The 17,722-nt window shown below is 40.5% G+C and overlaps 1 protein-coding gene across 1 annotated transcript in view; it reads left to right on the forward strand.

Moving 5' to 3' along the window:
- The first annotated feature begins 445 nt into the window (after window positions 1–445).
- Window positions 446–17,722, forward strand: part of Elovl2 (ELOVL fatty acid elongase 2) — a 49,433-nt gene continuing 32,156 nt past the window's right edge. The window contains exon 1 of the mRNA XM_048347378.1: window positions 446–493. Coding sequence (XP_048203335.1) covers window positions 491–493 — 3 coding nt within the window. The 5' untranslated portion in view covers window positions 446–490. The remainder of the gene's footprint in view (window positions 494–17,722) is intronic.

The raw sequence follows: 17,722 nt of genomic DNA on the forward strand, positions 1-17,722 counted from the left end.
CGTGTCCTACAGAAGGGCTTTTGGTACCAGTGCACCCCATCCCTCGGCCCTGCGCGGCCAGGAACCGCCCTCCCCTCGCCCCCTCAGCATCACTTTTGGGGTTCCAGTGCGAAAAGGGCGCCCGCTGGGCCTGCAAATCGCCGCCCGGCCTGCAGGGGGCGCGTCCCACGCCCGGCGCGCCGGAGGGGTGGGGGGCGCGAGAGGCCTCGGGGGCCGTGGCCTCGTCCCCTCGAGTCTGTCCGCGCCGGTCCTCGCGCGCAGCGGCGACCCGCGAGACCTCAGCCTCGAGGGCTGATGGGGAGGGGGCGTGGCGGGAGAAACGGCCCCGAGCGCGAGCGCGAGCGCGGCCCCGCGGGGGCGGGGAGGCGCGGGCGGCTTGTGCGCGCGCAGCCGTGGGAGGGGCGGGGTGGCTAGAACGGGTGCGGCGCGGCGCGGCGCGGGCAGAGGGACTCCGGCTACCCTGGACAGCGCATCGCCGCCCGCGCGGGCCATGGTGAGTGCGGGCCGCGCGCCGCCCCTCCGCGCCGCCTTGTTTTCTCTCTCCGAGGCGGGAAACCGGCCCGGCGAGCGGCCTCCGACGCTGCGGGTTCGACCGCTCGAATCCGCCGCTCCGGTGGGTCCCGGCGGGGTCCGCGCGGGCCCGGGGACAGGGCGGTGGGCGTTCGGGGGAAGGGGGGGGGCCCACGATCTGGGGAACTTGGTCCCACTCCCTCCCCGGACCTGAGGCGCGGGTCCGCGTCTCGGCGGCCCCGGCTCCGCACGGCTGCACGTCGCGGTCGTCCGAACGTGGGGTGTCTGAACGCCGCCCCCCTTCCTCCCGCCGCCCACCCTCAGCGCCGCCCTCGGCCCCCGCCGCCGACCCCCGGGACGCCGAGCCGTGTTTCCCGCGCGCAAAGCGGGCTCAGCCTCGGCCGCGGGGTCGGGGGCCCCAACGGCCGAATTCCTGCAGCCGGAGGGGTGTGTCCCCTCCCCGCGGGGATCCCCCCCGCCGGCTGCTCCGCCGGGGACTCCTGTCCTGGAGAGCCATGGCGGGGTGCGCCTGTCCCCTACCGCGACCGCGGGGAGCGAGCGCCTGCCGGTGCCATGTGCGAGCGCCAGAGTCGGGCGCTGCCGTTACAAAGGAGCCGGCGTGGGAAAAACGTGCGAGCGCTTTGGTCTCTGGGCGTCCGCCCACGGGGCGGCGGGGCGTCCGGCAGCAATGCCCGGGTCCTCGCCTAGCCTTTCCCTGCTGCTCCACCCGGCCCCGCGAGCCTTGCGGTTTGCCCCCTCGGCTCGCGTGGGTGGGCGCCCACCCACGTTCTTCCTCTTCACCTGCTGGCGCATCAAGCCGTCTCTGATCGAGTTAGACCTCAGTTTGTCTTTATGCACACAACCTTTCCTAGCCACCCACCACGTTCGTATTCTCCTCGCTTGCTGCATTTTGTTCCCAGGGCACTTGGGATTTGGGCAGGTCATATGTACTTTGTGTTTCCAGAATGCGTGGCAGGACCGAGGTTCTTGTGTTTGCTGCTGCATTTGTAATAACCCACGACAGTGCCCAACACACAGATGCTCAGAATCATTCCTGCTAGGTGACCAGTGAAACTTAGCAGTTGGCCACCGGAGCCCTGGGGAAGCAGAATCACCTGTGGTAAAGCGGGGCTTGCTTCAGATTTTCAATGACAGTGGTGAATGCTAAGCTCATGTGATGCTTGAGAGGTAGGAGGTGCTTGTGGATGGGAGGAATTCGACTTGGTGACCGCGATGAGTCTAGTGACCACCATGCTTTATCATCCAATGTTCCTGATATCTTGTCATTAGAGTGCACAAAGCACTTTAGGGCTAACTGGCTCTCTCTCCTTGGGCTCTGAACCCGCAGTTAGGAATTTTAGCAACTGAGGGAACACTTAGAATGGAAAAGGGGCAGAGAATTAACTTGAGCTCAAATCAGGGCAGGTTCTTAAGTTTTATCTTAGTAAATCGTGATACTTCTTTGGTTAAACATTTCTTAAATGAATCCATATTACATCACCTTTTAAAAAACGTGGCAAAAGGTGGGGCTGGGGATATAGCCTAGTGGCAAGAGTGCCTGCCTCGGATACACGAGGCCCTAGGTTCGATTCCCCAGCACCACATATACAGAAAACGGCCAGAAGTGGCGCTGTGGCTCAAGAGGCAGAGTGCTAGCCTTGAGCGAGAAGAAGCCAGGGACAGTGCTCAGGCCCTGAGTCCAAGGCCCAGGACTGGCCAAAAAAAAAAAAAAAACGTGGCAAAAGGGGGAAAGGTTGGAGTTAAACTCATAAATCAGTGGCTTAGATCATGTTCCATGTGATCTACTGTTCCTGAGGTCTCTGCTAACTATTCAGTTCCAAAATAGTTTTTTGGGGGTTGTTTTTGCTTTCCCACTTCCATTAGTGTAAATTAATCGCCTTGGTTTGTTAATAGTTTAAGGAAGTGTGTTTATTATAATTGGAGACAAGCTGCTTAAAAAAATTCATGAGCAAGTTTTTAAATGATGTAATGATCACTGCAACTACATAGTTAAATAATTCTGTGATAATCATCTTGTCCATATTAGTAGAAACGAAAGATAACAAAGTTTGGCTTTGAAATGAAAACCAACTAGCCAAACATACATGAAAATTATTATTTGCCAATTCTGGGGCTTGAACGCAGGGTCTTGTGCTTGTTAGGCTGGTCCTCTGCCATTTGAGACATATCCCAGCCCTTTGTGCTTATTTTTTTAATAGGGTATCTTTTTCTCTTTGCCTGGGCCACTGTGATTCTACTACTGTTTACAATTCCTATGTACCTAGGATGACAGGAACATACCCCTGTGCCCACATTTTATTGTTCAAGATAGGGTTTTAGAAGTGGAGGTGTGGCTTAAGTGGTAAATGTCAGCCTTGAGCTAAAAAGCCAAGGCAGAGTGGGAAGCCCTGAGTTCAAGTCCCAGTAGCAGCACAAAAGATATTTCGTTTGTTGTTTTTTCTTAAACATGGGAATCTCATAATTTTTGTCCAGTCTGGCCTGAAACTTTGATTTTGCCAATTTCAGCTTTGTGAGTAGGTACAATTACAAGTGTGAGCCACTGGGCCCAATTTATTTTTTTAATATTTACATTTGTAGGAGATTTCACTAAGAGCAAAAATATCAAGTTCTATTTCTTGGATGTATGGATGTGTGGATGTGTGTTTTAAAGAGGATTAAGATGTTCTTTTTAAAGTCTTATTTTACAGCAGGGTCTTGCTACTAAGTTGGTCTCGAACTTTCTGTGTAGCCTAGGCTGACCTTGAACTTTCAGTTCTCTTGTGTTCTGATACCCAAGAACTGGGAGTACAGGTGTACACCACCATACTTAGCCTATCAAATTTATTTTTAAATACCCCTGAGTAAGCTACATTATTGCTTCCTCAATAAGGTTGCTGTGTAATAAAATATTTCCTTTAAAACGTTTTATTCAGTTTGGGAGGCCCTGGTGTTTTCATAATATGAAAGACTTGAAAATTCATTAAGTAGATCTGTGTCACATACCTAATGCAGAACACTCCTGTGTTCTAGATTGTGCAGTGATCATCTCTACTGAACAGTTAGATATTTGCCATTGAACTTTGGTGTTGGAAGTTTTAGAAGTACTTACTAGTAAGGGGGAAAGTTGCAATGAGGCGTTTAACCCAACTTGCATTCTTCTGAGTGATTTGGACATTACTGGCATTCAGAAACTGACAATGAACCATTTTCATGAATTGTTAGTATAAATGTAGCCATTTAAAGTGAACAGTTAATAATTTGAGATGGATTTGAATCTCAACACAGACACTGAATTGTGTGACGTTGGGCCTCAGGATTTTCTTCTGTAAAAAAATGATACTTTTGAAGGTTGTGGGGAGCAATAACAAAAAAGCTGATGTACTTTGTGTTTCTAGTATAGTGCTTAGAGCGCTTAGATGTTATCTATTATAATAGTGTGCTCTTTTCCTGTATCTCTTGGTTCACCTCATACTTGTCTGTTCCTATAGGGTCTTAGTACATGTCAGCAATGTCTAACAAAACATGTTGTAAACCACATGTAATTTTAACTTTCTACAAGTCACCTTACAAAATAGGTGACATTTTAATATTTTACTTCACTTCATGCAAATACTTCAGCATATAATCAATAAGAACAAGATGTTTTACATTTTTTCATAAAAATTCAGTGTATATTAATGTTGATAGCACATCTCACTTCCAGTCCATCACAGTTCAGTAGCTGAGGCACGTGAGTTAGCGGCTACTAGAGGAACCCTTATAGCACACATCTTCCAAATTTCCCTCTTATCTGCTTAGCCCCTTTCCACTCTGAGAACGTCACTGCCACCTAAACCCAGCACTACACAAAGCAAGCTACTCATCTTTCACACGCTGCACTCTGCTCCCTCTGGCTGCTGGTAATTCCACCAGCTCTTCAGCTGTGGTGTCTGAAATCTGACTCTCAGTCTCCTTTTTTTTCTTTTATACAAATTGTCGGTTATTCTCATTTTTGTTTGAAAATAGTTTGTCTTATCTCCCCTCATTAGCCTCCTTTCAGCCATTTTGCCTTTTCCACAGGTTTGCACTTTACAGTGTCTTTGTTTTCAATTTTTCAACTTCCTGTCTGTTGAAAAATATACTCCCTCTCAATCTCTGGTCTCCATCTTCTTTCTGTTCGTTTCTCATCCCTTTTCAATGTTAGATCCTAAATGTTTTCTACTTTATAGCTTTTCCCTATGCTTAACAGCTTTCTTTTATCAAATACTCAAAGGATAATTAATAACCTGGTATTAAAATGATCTACCCAAGAAGAGAAAGAAGAAAAAAGCCTTAGAAAAAGTGAAGTTGTTCTTTGCTGTGTCTCTACCTTCCAAGAGGCATAATCAGTGAACTGGTTAATAGAAGTAACAGTAAGAGGCTCCTCTCTCCTGGTGATGCCACCCTATTGTGTCTATGGTACTCCTTAAGAAATGGGCACTTTCCTCGGTGCATGGTGAAGCAAGGGACTAAATCTTGAGGCAGAAAACTAGGTTCTTCCTCCTCCTCTTCCCCTTCTCCTCCTCCTCCTTTTTGTTCAGTTGTAGGGCTTGTACTCAAGACCTAGGTCCTAAGCTTTTCTGCTCAAGGCTAGTGCTCTACCACTTTCAACCACATTCTAGTTCTGATTTTATGGTGGTTAATTGGAGCTAAGAGTGTCACAGGGACTTTTTAGCCTAGGCTGGCTTTGAACTGTGATCCTCAGACCCAAGTCGCCTAAGTAGCTAGGATTATAAGTGTGAGCCACCAGCATCCAGTTCCTGGTTTTATTTCTTTGGTACTCTGAGACACTATGTACTTTACCTTCTAAAATGGGATATTATTTTTTATTTGTGTATTTTGTTAAGATAAAATGGAGTCTTATACCTTTACACTGGCTTATCCTTTAGCCACATGGGTGAGCTGTATGAAAAATTTCATAGGAAGACCATTCTAAGCACTACTGATTCACATACTGCTTGCTTTTCCCTTCAACATTTGTAATCTAACAGTTTACTCACTTAACTTCTCTTGAACTCTTCCAGTCCTGTTCTTGTTTTCTTTTTATCTGACTTTGTGAAGACTTAGGTTTTTGTCTGTTAAACCATGACACGTCTCAAAACACCTAGGTTGACTCCTGACATGCAGCAGGTGCTAAGCAGTTGCTTGTGGAGAACCTGAATGCTAGTACTCCTGATTCCCATTGTACTGTCACTTCTCCCCTCATTCCACTTGTCATCCACTAGAATGTATTGAGAAACATTTGCTTTTTAGAAGTAGAATATACTTCCTTCAAATAGCTCTGTCTGTGGTATTTACCATTACCATCAGTCACTTTAGGCATGTTTCTCCGATGAAGCTGCTTTGTCAGTGCACCTGTGTGCAGGTGTCTTTTAGAAAGTGATAAAGTATATGCTTATTGCTGTATGAATTCTTATTGAAATCAAAGCTAAGATACATGAATTTGCTGAATACTTTTTATTTTACATATCTTTATTTTTACATATATATACACATTTTTTGTATTTTGGTTATAGTTTAAATATATTACAAGTAAATAACTCAGTTTATATCTATACTTAACTGGTAAGTTAAATTTGGTTAAAACATATAGTTTAATATAGCAAGTTAAAGTTAGAATGAAAGTTAAAACGTGTTTTAGTACATTTTTGCACACACTGTCTCTTTTGGAGCTTCCTTCACAAGCAAATAAATCTGATGGCAATTATCTTCTTTTCAGGTAAGCTCACATATTAGAGATAGCAAAACCACTTATAAAGCCTTCTGGTCCAAACATAGTATGTTTTCTACTATGCAGATAGGTCTATTAGCCAGCAATAGTAATTTTCACTATTACTATATATAAAAATGGAAGATTCAGACTTCTCCATGTAGGTTCTATTCCATGAGTTACAAGGATAGATGGATGGAGGAAGATATATGTATATTTATATGTTATATATAAGTATATATACACACACACACACACATATATATATATATATATATATATATTTTTCCCTGTGGTCCCAAGCATTTCAGATAAAGGACACAAAGGACACTAAACCTATCTGAAATGCTTGGGACCAGCTTGGGACCAGAAATAGCTTGGGTTTTGGATTTATTTTCAGATTTTTAGAGTACTTGTCTGTGTGTGAACACACACACACACACACACACACACACACACACACACCATACACACAAAGTTGCTGGGCTTTGTTGTTTGGGGAGTTTTTTGGTGCTAGTCCTGGGCCTTGCATTTAGGGCCTGTGTGCTGTTCCTGAGCATTTGTATTCAAGGCTATAGCTCTCCCACTTGAGACACAGTTCCATGTGGAGATTAGAGTCTCTCAGATTTATCTGCCTAGGTTGCTTTGAACCATGATCCTCAGATCTCAGCCTTCTGAGTAAGAGTACAGGCATGAGCCACCAGTGTCTAGCAATAGTCACTATTTTGGTGAGAATGACGGCAGAACTAAAACATAACAGCAATAACTTTATACGTACATTTTTATTTCATAGTGGCTTTGTTATTTGATTTTTTTTCAATACTTTAAAGATTCTAGTATGTTGACTTTTTCTTGTGCCTAAGCAGTATTTGGGATCTTTGAGGTTTAATAAGTGTGAAGACTGGTTGGAAAACCCTGTTTCTTTGTCAACATAAAGTTTTATTTGCCATTATATTACAGAGTGAGATCAAAAATCAACTCATATCTTTAAAGAAGATAGAGTATGACTATAATACAAATATTCTGGTTTTGTTTGATTTGATGTATTCTCCCTCTGTAGTCCAGACTGGTCTTGAACTTCATTCCCAAGTGCTAGAATTAGGGGTGTTCTTTACTGCACCTGGCAAGCCATTTTCAATGTCTCTGGAAATTCAGTTCATCTCACCTGACTTTCTCTGCTTCTGGGAAATCTACCTACCAAGAGTTCTTGTTCAAGGCATGGCAGGAGGAAAGTAGCCTAAGCTTGGACCCCTTACTCCTGTTCTGGAGGCTTTCCTTAAATCACTGCAGCAAAGACAGACAGGTACACAAGTGTTTTGTCTTTTGGAAATTGGATTTCACTGCTGTTCTGGTATCAGTGGTCAGTACTTGAAAAGGATGGTGCTTTGGGCCATCAGAAAAATATTCAGTTGGCTGAAATTTCTTTTTGACCCACTTAGTCAAAATGGTTTGGGAAATCTCCAGAAGTTATCCGTTGGTGTTCCTCTCTAACAAAAAAATATTACTTCCTTTGGAATTTTCTATCTTCAGACTCTTAAAAAGAAATGACATACCTCATAAATTGTTTTCAGATTTACTGTCTGAAATCTGTTCCAAATTCTCAAGCACAAAGCAAACAAGTTACTTCCACTAGTTTTTGTAAGCCACGTTTCTTGGTTAAACAATACCATGGTTATGATATAAATCCCATAAAAATCATGCTACTGCTTCTAAAACTAGTTTTGAAAATGAAGGTTACTATCTCAGAAATGATTTACTTTTTCTAATTTAAAAAGTAAGTTGAAAACATCCTATATTAATCATTTCCTAAAAGAACACAAATCTTACAGTGCTTGTGTACTATTAGTAATTTGCATTTGTTTTTCCTTTGAAGAAAAGAAGTGTGCTCTTTACATTGAATATCTTTCTAGTGCTGGTACTGGGGTTTGAACATAGAGCCACTTGAGCCATGCCTCCAGTCTAGTTTGACTGGCTAATTGTAAATAGTATTACAGATTTGTATTTGTGCTGATTTTGAACCTTGATCTTCAGATTTCAGCCTCCAGTGAGCCACTGATAAAAGGCTGGGGTACCTTATTATTTAAAGTTGGTCTCTTGGATACATGCAAATACATTGCCTGAAAATCATTGTCTGTTACCCACAAAAACTTAAGTCATATTAATGTTTATAATCCCAATTTTTAAAACCATGACTGAATTAGAGGTGTTTAAAAATATCTCCCTCCCTCCCTCCCTTTCTTCCTTCCGTCGATCATGGGGCTTAAACTCTGGGCCTGGGTGCTGTCACTAAGCTCTTCAGCTCAAGGCTAGCATTCTACCACTTGAGCCACAGTAACACTTCCGATTTTCTAGTGGTTAATTGGAGTCTCATTGACTTTCTTGCTAGGCTGGATTTGAACTGTGGTCCTCAGATCTCAGCCTAAGTAGCTACGATTATAGGCATGAGCCACCAGCACCTGGCTAAATATCTTGATTAATATTATTTATATTTTTAATCCATATATCCTTATGAAAATGGGCTTTTAACAGTAAATGATATTTTCCTGAGTATAACCGTGAAAGTTTTTATTTATTTATTTATTTATTTATTTATTTATTTATTTATTTATTTAGGCCAGTCCTGGGCCTTGGACTCAGGGCCTGAGCACCTTCCCTGGCTTCTTCCTGCTCAAGGCTAGCACTCTGCCACCTGAGCCACAGCGCCCCTTCTGGCCGTTTTCCATATATGTGGCGCTTGGGAATTGAACCGAGAGCTTCATGTGTAGGAGGCAAGCACTCTTGCCACTAGGCCGTATTCCCAGCCCTAACCGTGAAAGTTTTGTTCTTTGAATTTTGGTTCCTCTCCACTGCGTGAGTTATGCCAGAGTAAATAGTGAAAAAGAAAATAAAAAGTTAATATATACTTGTTTTATAACCCTTTTGCTTGTTGAACAGTTCTTTTATATAATAAAATGAATGTTTTTGAAATTTTTATGGATTTCAGTAACAGCTTTAGGACAGTCCAAGAATCCCACATAATCAGATTAAACCTTAGCTATTTGCTCAACCACTTACATCAAATTGCCTGTGTTGAGCTTCTTAACAGTGCTTAAACTAATATCTTAACCCCTGAAAATTTACCCTACAGGAAATTTATTCCATTTTTCCTCCTTTCTGATTGAATCATTTCAATTATTAAAGTCCTAAATGTAGCAGTAATTGGATTTTTTATGTATTGGAAATGAGAATAGAGAATGTGTGTGCATATGTCTTTTTTTTTTTTCAATCTAACTTTCAGACTGGTCCTCCTCCACAGTATTGATTTCACACAAGAAATATATCCTGTTGATAGCTGGAGCCATCAACAGGTAGAGCACCAAAGACTCCCAATAGTTCTATCCTTGCTCTTGTTCTCTTTGTTTTCTGTCATTTTAGATGTAAAAATTGATGAGACATTTAATTGTATAAGTGGCAACAAAGTAAGTGGAGAGTAGAGGACTTGGCATGATCTAGGAGGGACAATTTTTAAAGAGGTAAAGATTAGGTGGGAAGGTAGAAAACAGCTTTGATGTGTTGGGTGTACAGAACAGACCCGCACACAGCAAAGTTACCTTACAGAGGACTGGTGGAAGATAAGATTAGGAGTACACTTTGAACCAAACAATCAATAGTCTGGTTGTCTGGCCAAAGTTCTTAATGTCTCCCAACATTCTTTCCTATTCAGTGAAATGATTTTGTCTTTTATGGTTTGACTCCCCCATAGGGTCCTTCAGAAGTAAAGTAAATTTAATTACACCTTCAATTATCAGCTTGAGATGTGTCACCTCCCTAATTGTCGCACAAAAATTGATTGTATGTTTGTCTGATGTGTCAGTTTTCAGAAACATTTCAAGAGCATCTCCATTGAATGTTGGCCGCTTATTTATTAATACTCTGTCTCCACCAGCAGCACTAGTGTGAAGGTGAGATCATCACCACAGGGCACTTTACATACATTGGATACTCAGAATAGCTGTCTGATGGGCATAGTAAACATTTCCTAAAATACGTTGTGACTTTTTGCTTTTGTTTGGTGTGTATGTGTGTGTGCCTATGCGTATGCTAGTCACAGCAGAGGATCACAAAAGCCCAATAGCTATGCCTTTATGAACACATAAGATGATGCTAAGTGAAATGAACTCCATGTCATGGAAACGACTGTTATATCACTGTTGTAATTATTTTCAACATGCCATGTGAAACTGTAGCTTCTTTTCTTGATGATCTTCTTGTATCCCCTTCCTATGGTTGTCCCTGTGCTATCACTGTATCTCATCTGAGTATCCTGGATACTGTATATACTGGTATTAGAACTAGGGAAGTGAAAAGGAATATCAAAATTGAGAGACAAAGAATAAAAAGACAAATGACTCCAAAAGCAATACTTGCAAAACCATTTGGTATAAACCAACAGAACAACTCATGGGGGGGAGAGGGAAAGGGGAGGGGGGAATGAGGGAGGGAAGAGGTAACAAGTACAAGAAATGTACCCATGGCCTAACATATGAAACTGTAATCCCTCTGTACATCACTTTGACAATAAATAATTATTATTTAAAAAAGAATGTATTGCTATGTTTACATGGAGGTATGAATATATTTTTTAAATTGTGATTTCCTATCTTTGACAGTGTTTTCTTGGTTCAACAAATTAGTTCCTTTGGTTCAGTCATCTGAACCATCTCAGATTATAAATTTAGGAAAATGTAGTAAAAATAATAAACCATCACAACAAAGCTTAAATTAGCCATTTGGAATATCCAATATATTAGTGGAGTTTAAAAACAAAATGAAGGTGTTGCTGGTATTGTTCTTTTCCAAGAAGTTAACCTGAAAATTTTATCCATAGGTTTACAATTCCTTTCTTGAAGAAAGTGGCAAAATAGCAAAGGTATCTTGAGAACTACATATTTGTAATCATTTGAGGGATATTAGATTATCATTTTTTCATTGTACAGATAATATCGTATCTGCAATTACATTGAATTATGTATTTTACCCATAATTTTTTTTCTTTTGCCAGTCCTGGGGCTTGAACTCAGAGCCTGAGCACTGTCCCTGGCATCTACCACTTGAGCCACAGTGCCACTTCTAAGTTTTTCTGTGTATGTGGTGCTGAGGAACAGAACCCAGGGCTTCATGTATACAAGGCAAGCACTCTTGCCACTAGGCCATATTCCCAACCCCTTTACCCATAATTTTATGCACAAGAGTAGAAAAAACTTAATAATTTAATCTTACAAAAACCCTGTCTGAATCTCTTCAACTTTTTATTTTTGGAGAAAACATTACTCAAGTTTCCTAAAAAAGATGTGGAAATTGAACTTCTTTTGTATATAAGACCTCCACCTTGTAAGGAATGAAATGGACAAATACCATAAATACCTTACAATACAGATGACAGAACTGAGGTACAGAAAAATAACTTCAGCATATTTGTGGCCAGCTGAACATCAGAGCCCCAGGTCTTAGACTTCTAGTACATTGATATATACACCTTTAGTTTCACCACAGAAAAGTTGAAAGTTCTGGATATGGTCAGTGAGGCCAAGGGAGAAATTCTGCTGCAAGTGTAGAACCTTGCTGTGAGACAAGGGGAATTAAAAATGATATGGGAAGGCTGCTTCAGGAGTGGTGCTGGGATAAATTAAATCTCTGACATGATTAAAACAATAAATTCCAGGTCACTTCAAAACCAGAATAAAACTAAAGTTCTAAAATTGTTAGGAAATAGAGAATAGAGATTTCAATAGGGATAATTTCCTAATAAGATGGCAGAGGCACAAACCATAAAATGTGGTAGGTGTAGGCTGGGAGTGTTGCTTAGTGGTAAGAAAATATTCCTAATATGTCCAAGACCCTGGGTTTCATCCTCAACATCACAAGAAGAAGAAGAAAAAGAACAGGGATAGTATGGGTTTAACCACCTCAAACTGAGTTTTGAAATGACAGAAAACACCACAGGCAGAGAGATTTTTTTAAGTGGGTAAGAGTGGGAGAAGGTATTTGAATTTCAAAACAAAAATATAGGGCTGGAAATATGGCCTAGTGGTAGAGTGCTTGCCTCGAATACATGAAGCCCACCCTGGGTTCAATTCCTCAGCACCACATATATAGGAAAAGCCAGAAGTGGTGCATGTGGCTCAAGTGGTACAGTGCTAGCCTTGAGCACAAAGAAGCCAGGGAGAGTGTTCAGGCCCTGAGTTCAAGCCCCAGGACTGGCCAAAAAACAAAACAAAACAAAAAATACCATAGCACTCACAAAATATATATCTTTAAAGCAAGAAGATAAGCAACCTGCCAGAAATAAGGATCAAATTTGTTAAATGCCACATCATTAAAGAGAAAACATTTTCTGATAATTTTTATTTACTTTTTTTTTTTTTTTTTTTTTTGCTGCTCCTGGGTCTTGAACTCTGAGCCTGGGTGCTATCCCTAAGTTCCTTTTGCTCAAGTCTAGCATTTTACCACTTTGAGCCACAGCACCACCACCACCTTCAGCTTTTTCAGCAATTAGTTGGGATCTCGCAGACTTCCTGCCAGGCTGGCTTCAAACTGCTATCCTCTCAGATCTCAGCCTCCTTAGTGGCTAGGATTATAGGCATAGCCACTGGTGCCTGACTCCAGTAATATTTAAAAACATGCATAGCTATGGTAGATGCATAGCTATGGTAGAAAATGTGGAAAGCCAGATTAAAAACTGACTATAACAAATTCCATAAAATTTTAGAGCAATGTGGCAGTTCTAACAAAAATTAAAAATGCATCTTAAACAACAGAGCAAGTCCACTAGATTTATTCCCTGAGAAACTTACTGAAGAATATAAGGAGATTTATATAAAGCATCATTTTTGTAATCATATATAATTGGTAATCTGAAATACCCATCAGTAAAAACTGGATAAAAGTAACATTATGATAAAATATAATAGTTGTGTGAATGAAGACTTCCTCTATCAATATGAACGAATCTCAAAAGCAATGCTGAATGACAGACAAAACAAGCTATAGAAATGTAAGTATGATAAGTTACAACTAAGATTTCTTTTAACAGTTATATATGAAAATCTCTTTTTGTGGCTATTTGTGCATAAATGTATAAGAATAAGAACATGAACTGGAAGGTTTAACCCCAAATTTATCACAAAAGTTCCATTAAGGAGCAAGTGGCACAATATCAGGAAGTGCAACTATGTCAGTGCCCCAAATGCAGTAGGTTCTCATAAACATTTGTTGAATTCATTTTAAAAGATTTTATAGCAGATATGACACACTTTTAAGACTGATGATATATTTATTTTCCCTACACTTTTATACCTTTACATCTTTTCCCCAAGTTAAAAATAGATTTGATTGAGGATCTGCATTAGAGTCTCAGATCAGAGGTTCATTAAGAATAGCTCAAGTAGGACAGATGAGCCACAGGGCAGGCAGTCTTCTATTTTCTTAGACTCTAATCCTGTCTTCTTGACTAATTAAATCAGCATCTGAAAAGCCCTAGGGGAGATCAGTCTCTAAACTAAAGGATATCTTAAAGTAGAGTGTGTTTGCCATCCTCACTTGTGAAGAGTAAACCAATTTTTCCATGCATGAAAGAGATTATGGCCAGAAACAAAGAATACCAGCAATGAATCCTATTTTTTTTATTGCTTCCAGTAGTTACATAATGCTTCCCTATAGTAGCTCTTCCTCACAGCAACCCTGGGAATTGGTTGCAAATAGAAATTGGTGTAAGCTGGAGAAAGAAGTGTAAAAGATAAGGAAAATGTTTTTACTCAAAGGGTATATCATAAATACTTGTGTTGAAGAGCTTTTGAACTGGCTGCAAGTAGTAGCTTCTGTCCTACTCCTAATGCTTTATTCTGTGTAGTTAGGATACTTAGGGGAATTGTCCCTTAAATCAATGTAAAGCTTAAGCTGGAGGGCTAGAGCTTGCAACAACCAAAGCAAACCAAGAAAACCTCAAACTGATTTTTCCCTCCTTCCCTCCCTCCCTCCCTCCCTCCCTCCCTCCCTCCCTCCCTCCCTCCCTCCCTCCCTCCCTACCTTCCTATCTCTCTGTCTTGATCCTAGGGCTTGAACTCAGGGCCTGGGAGCTGTCCTGAGCGTTTATGCTCAAGGCTACTGTCTGTAATTTCTTTTGAGACATCACTCTTGTGAAAATACTAATTTAATGATATTCCTCCTCCATGATGCCACTACCTTTTTAGTATCCAGGTGTGACAGCAGTGGGAGGTATTAGGCTGTGACAGAACACCCTGCTCTGGGTCCATTCAGTTCATCTTAGATGCATGGAAAGATAGGAAATTACTTACAGATGGCGATTCTCATAGACAATGAAGATGCTGCTGGCTACTTCTTTCAGTCATAGCCTTCAGTGGCTACCACAAACTTGGAAGACACAGGATTGGCTAAAACTAATTATATATGTGAGTGACAAGCAGGCACAGAATTCCTCTGCACATCAGTTGCAAATTATTTCCCAGCTCTATGAATTTGGTAGTTTGCTTTTCTTTTAGCTTCACTTTCCTATTTGTTGGGAGGAGATGAAAATACCATATAGGTGACTGAGAGTGGTGAGAAAATAATATGTAAAGCATGCAGGATAGTGGTTGGTGTATAGTAAATACAGTGTAGCTACTTTTATGTATTTCTATGATTGCCATAAACATGGTAATTCTAAAATTAGGCTTTGGGCACCATTTTCTAAAAGATTTTTTTTAAATAAAGAGCACACTTCATTAATACCAGTTATAGGTAGAAAGTGCAGGGACATTTAAGCTTTCTTTATATACCATTCAATAAGTGAAGAGGAAAGGAAAGGGATCTGCAAATGTCACCATACTGTAGAGGCAGTTTACTTTTCTGTTGGATGAAGATACTTGCTCTGGACTATAGCCATTCAGTCATAGATTAGCCTGCAGGCATATACCTATTTCTAGTCAACAGCAAATCTCTCTCTCTCTCTCTCTCTCTCTCTCTCTCTTTTTACTGTAACCAAACTGAAGCAGAGACATAGAGGAAGTCAAGCAATGCCTTATCCTGACAGCCATGGCAAACAAAGCATAAGATATTCTATAACTGATTATAGAATTAAACTGCTGTATTCAGATCTAAATATAGGAACCAAATCTCCAAGGTGAAAAAAATCATCCTCTAAATAAAGCAATTTATAGAGGAACTCTATGGGTCATTTCTTAATGAAAAAGAAATTTGTGCAGTGAGGCACACTGACTGCCATGCTACCATAGAGTCTTGTCTCCCCAAAATCCTTATTAGACCCATTTGGAGGAGTGGTAGCCACAGAAAAATTTCAGTGAGATCCAGTCAAAAAGAATTAATTATATCAATAGAAATATGGTATTCAGAGTAAAAGAGGTAATAATAGTTCCACCATATAATGAAAATATTCACTCTTGAGAGCTATGTTTAAAACGATGTTGAAGCTGGGCAAGGTGGCTCGTGCCTGTAATCTCAACTACTTAGGAGTTAAGAGATCAGAAGGGAGGCAAAGAGGGAGGAAGGGAAGGAAGAATGGGAGAAGTTGGATTTTCAGGGCTCTTTAGGAAAGGGGAAGAAGACAGGCTGAAATGATATCTTCCCATCTAACATATGAGGAGCTGTCATGTAGAAGAAGCACATGTGTTTTCCAGAGAAAAGAACTAAATCTCAAGGATTATAGTTGGATTGTAAAAGATTTTTAACACAAATATGGATGAGCTTTCTAAAAACAAGAAACGTTTTAAAACATGAAATGTGCTACCTTAAAATAGTGATTAAGTTTATTGCTGGAATATTTCCAGTAATATTAGTAAATTTTTATCAGAGTTATTAAAAGCAGTTATTTTCAAGTTGGGGTGGAGAGTTAAATTAGATGTCTGTAACTAAGCTGCTTTAGTATTCATCTGAGGTTAAACAATATCAGTCTTTGTTGACCTCATTTCAATTCATAACCAACACTCTAAGCACATGTTTGTTTAATATTTTTATTATCTTTAAGTAGTTGTACAAAGGAGTTTCAATTCGACATGTCAGTTTTGGAGTTCAGTGAATCTTGATCAATGTCACCCCTTTCATCATTCCCTCCCATCTCTCCCTAAACTACCTATCCCTTTAACCTGGTTCCATTTTTGTGTATGTACATTGAGTATTATGACTTATTTGCCCATAACTTGTATGCTCCTATAGTGCTATGTGCTAGGTGATTAAATTTTACTAAATTGGCATTTTATGATATAATTTTAAAGTTACATTTTATAAAATAAGAAATGAAGATGTATTTATGCCAAAAGTTTTCAAGTACTTAAAGATGTAAACAACTTTCTTGTGAAAGATACAAAACTTCAGATAGACAGAATAAATTCAAGAGAGCTAGTGTACAACATAGTTATTATAGCCAATAACAATGTACTTGAAAATTACTAAAAGTATAGATAAGTGTTTTTAACCACAAAAATTCTAAAAGTTTAGATAATGCATTATGTTTGATTTAGCCATTCTGAAATGTACATACATCAGAACATTAAGTTGTATACAATATTAACATATGTAATATGTTTGTAAATTATAAATTAATTTTAAAATATAAATATAAGAATACTTTATTAGGTATAATATTAACATACCATATAAAGTTCGTAAGAAATCAGGCTACAGTCCGTAGACTGGCAATAAATTCTCCCCCCCCCCCGCCTTGTTTTTGCCAGTCCTGGGGCTTGAACTCTGGGCCTGGTCACTGTCTTTGAACTCCTCTTGCTCAAAGCTAACATTCTACCACTTGACCCATGGTGCCACTTCTGGCTTTTTCTCTGGTTACTTGGAGATTTTGGCTGGCTTCGAGCCACAATCCTCAGATCTTAACCTCCTGAATAACTAGGATTACAGGTGTTAGCCACTGGCACCTGGATAAATTCTTTTCTATTTTCCATGTGGTAGATACAGATACATATAAAGTTTGAGGCCTTTTCACTTGAGTTCAAAGGCTTCAGACAGAATAATCCAGCGATCATGTTGGATTACACATAAATAAAAACACAAAAGTATACTTACTTTTCTGATTCTAAGATGTAGTTGGACATCTTGATTTGATGTTCAATGAATCTTTGTCTTAAAAATCCCTTGTCCAGGTACTGGCTCACTCCTGTAATCTTAGCTACTCAAGAAGCTAGATCTGATGATCACAGTTTGAATTCAGCCCAAACCAAAAAGTCATTGAGGCTGTTACTTTCAATTAACCATCCAGAAGCCACAAAGGGAGCTGTGGCTGGAGTGATACAGTGCTAGCCTTGAAAAAGAGCTCAGGGGGCTGGGAATATGGCTTAGTGGCAAGAGTGCTTGCCTCGTATATATGAAGCCCTAGGTTCGATTCCTCAGCACCAAATATAGAGAAAAGGCCAGAAGTGGCGCTGTGGCTCAAGTTGGCAGAGTGCTAGCCTTGAGCAAAAAGAAGCCAGGGACAGTGCTCAC

Source organism: Perognathus longimembris, chromosome 6, assembly GCF_023159225.1.
Source record: "Perognathus longimembris pacificus isolate PPM17 chromosome 6, ASM2315922v1, whole genome shotgun sequence".
Taxonomy (NCBI): Eukaryota; Metazoa; Chordata; class Mammalia; order Rodentia; family Heteromyidae; genus Perognathus; species Perognathus longimembris.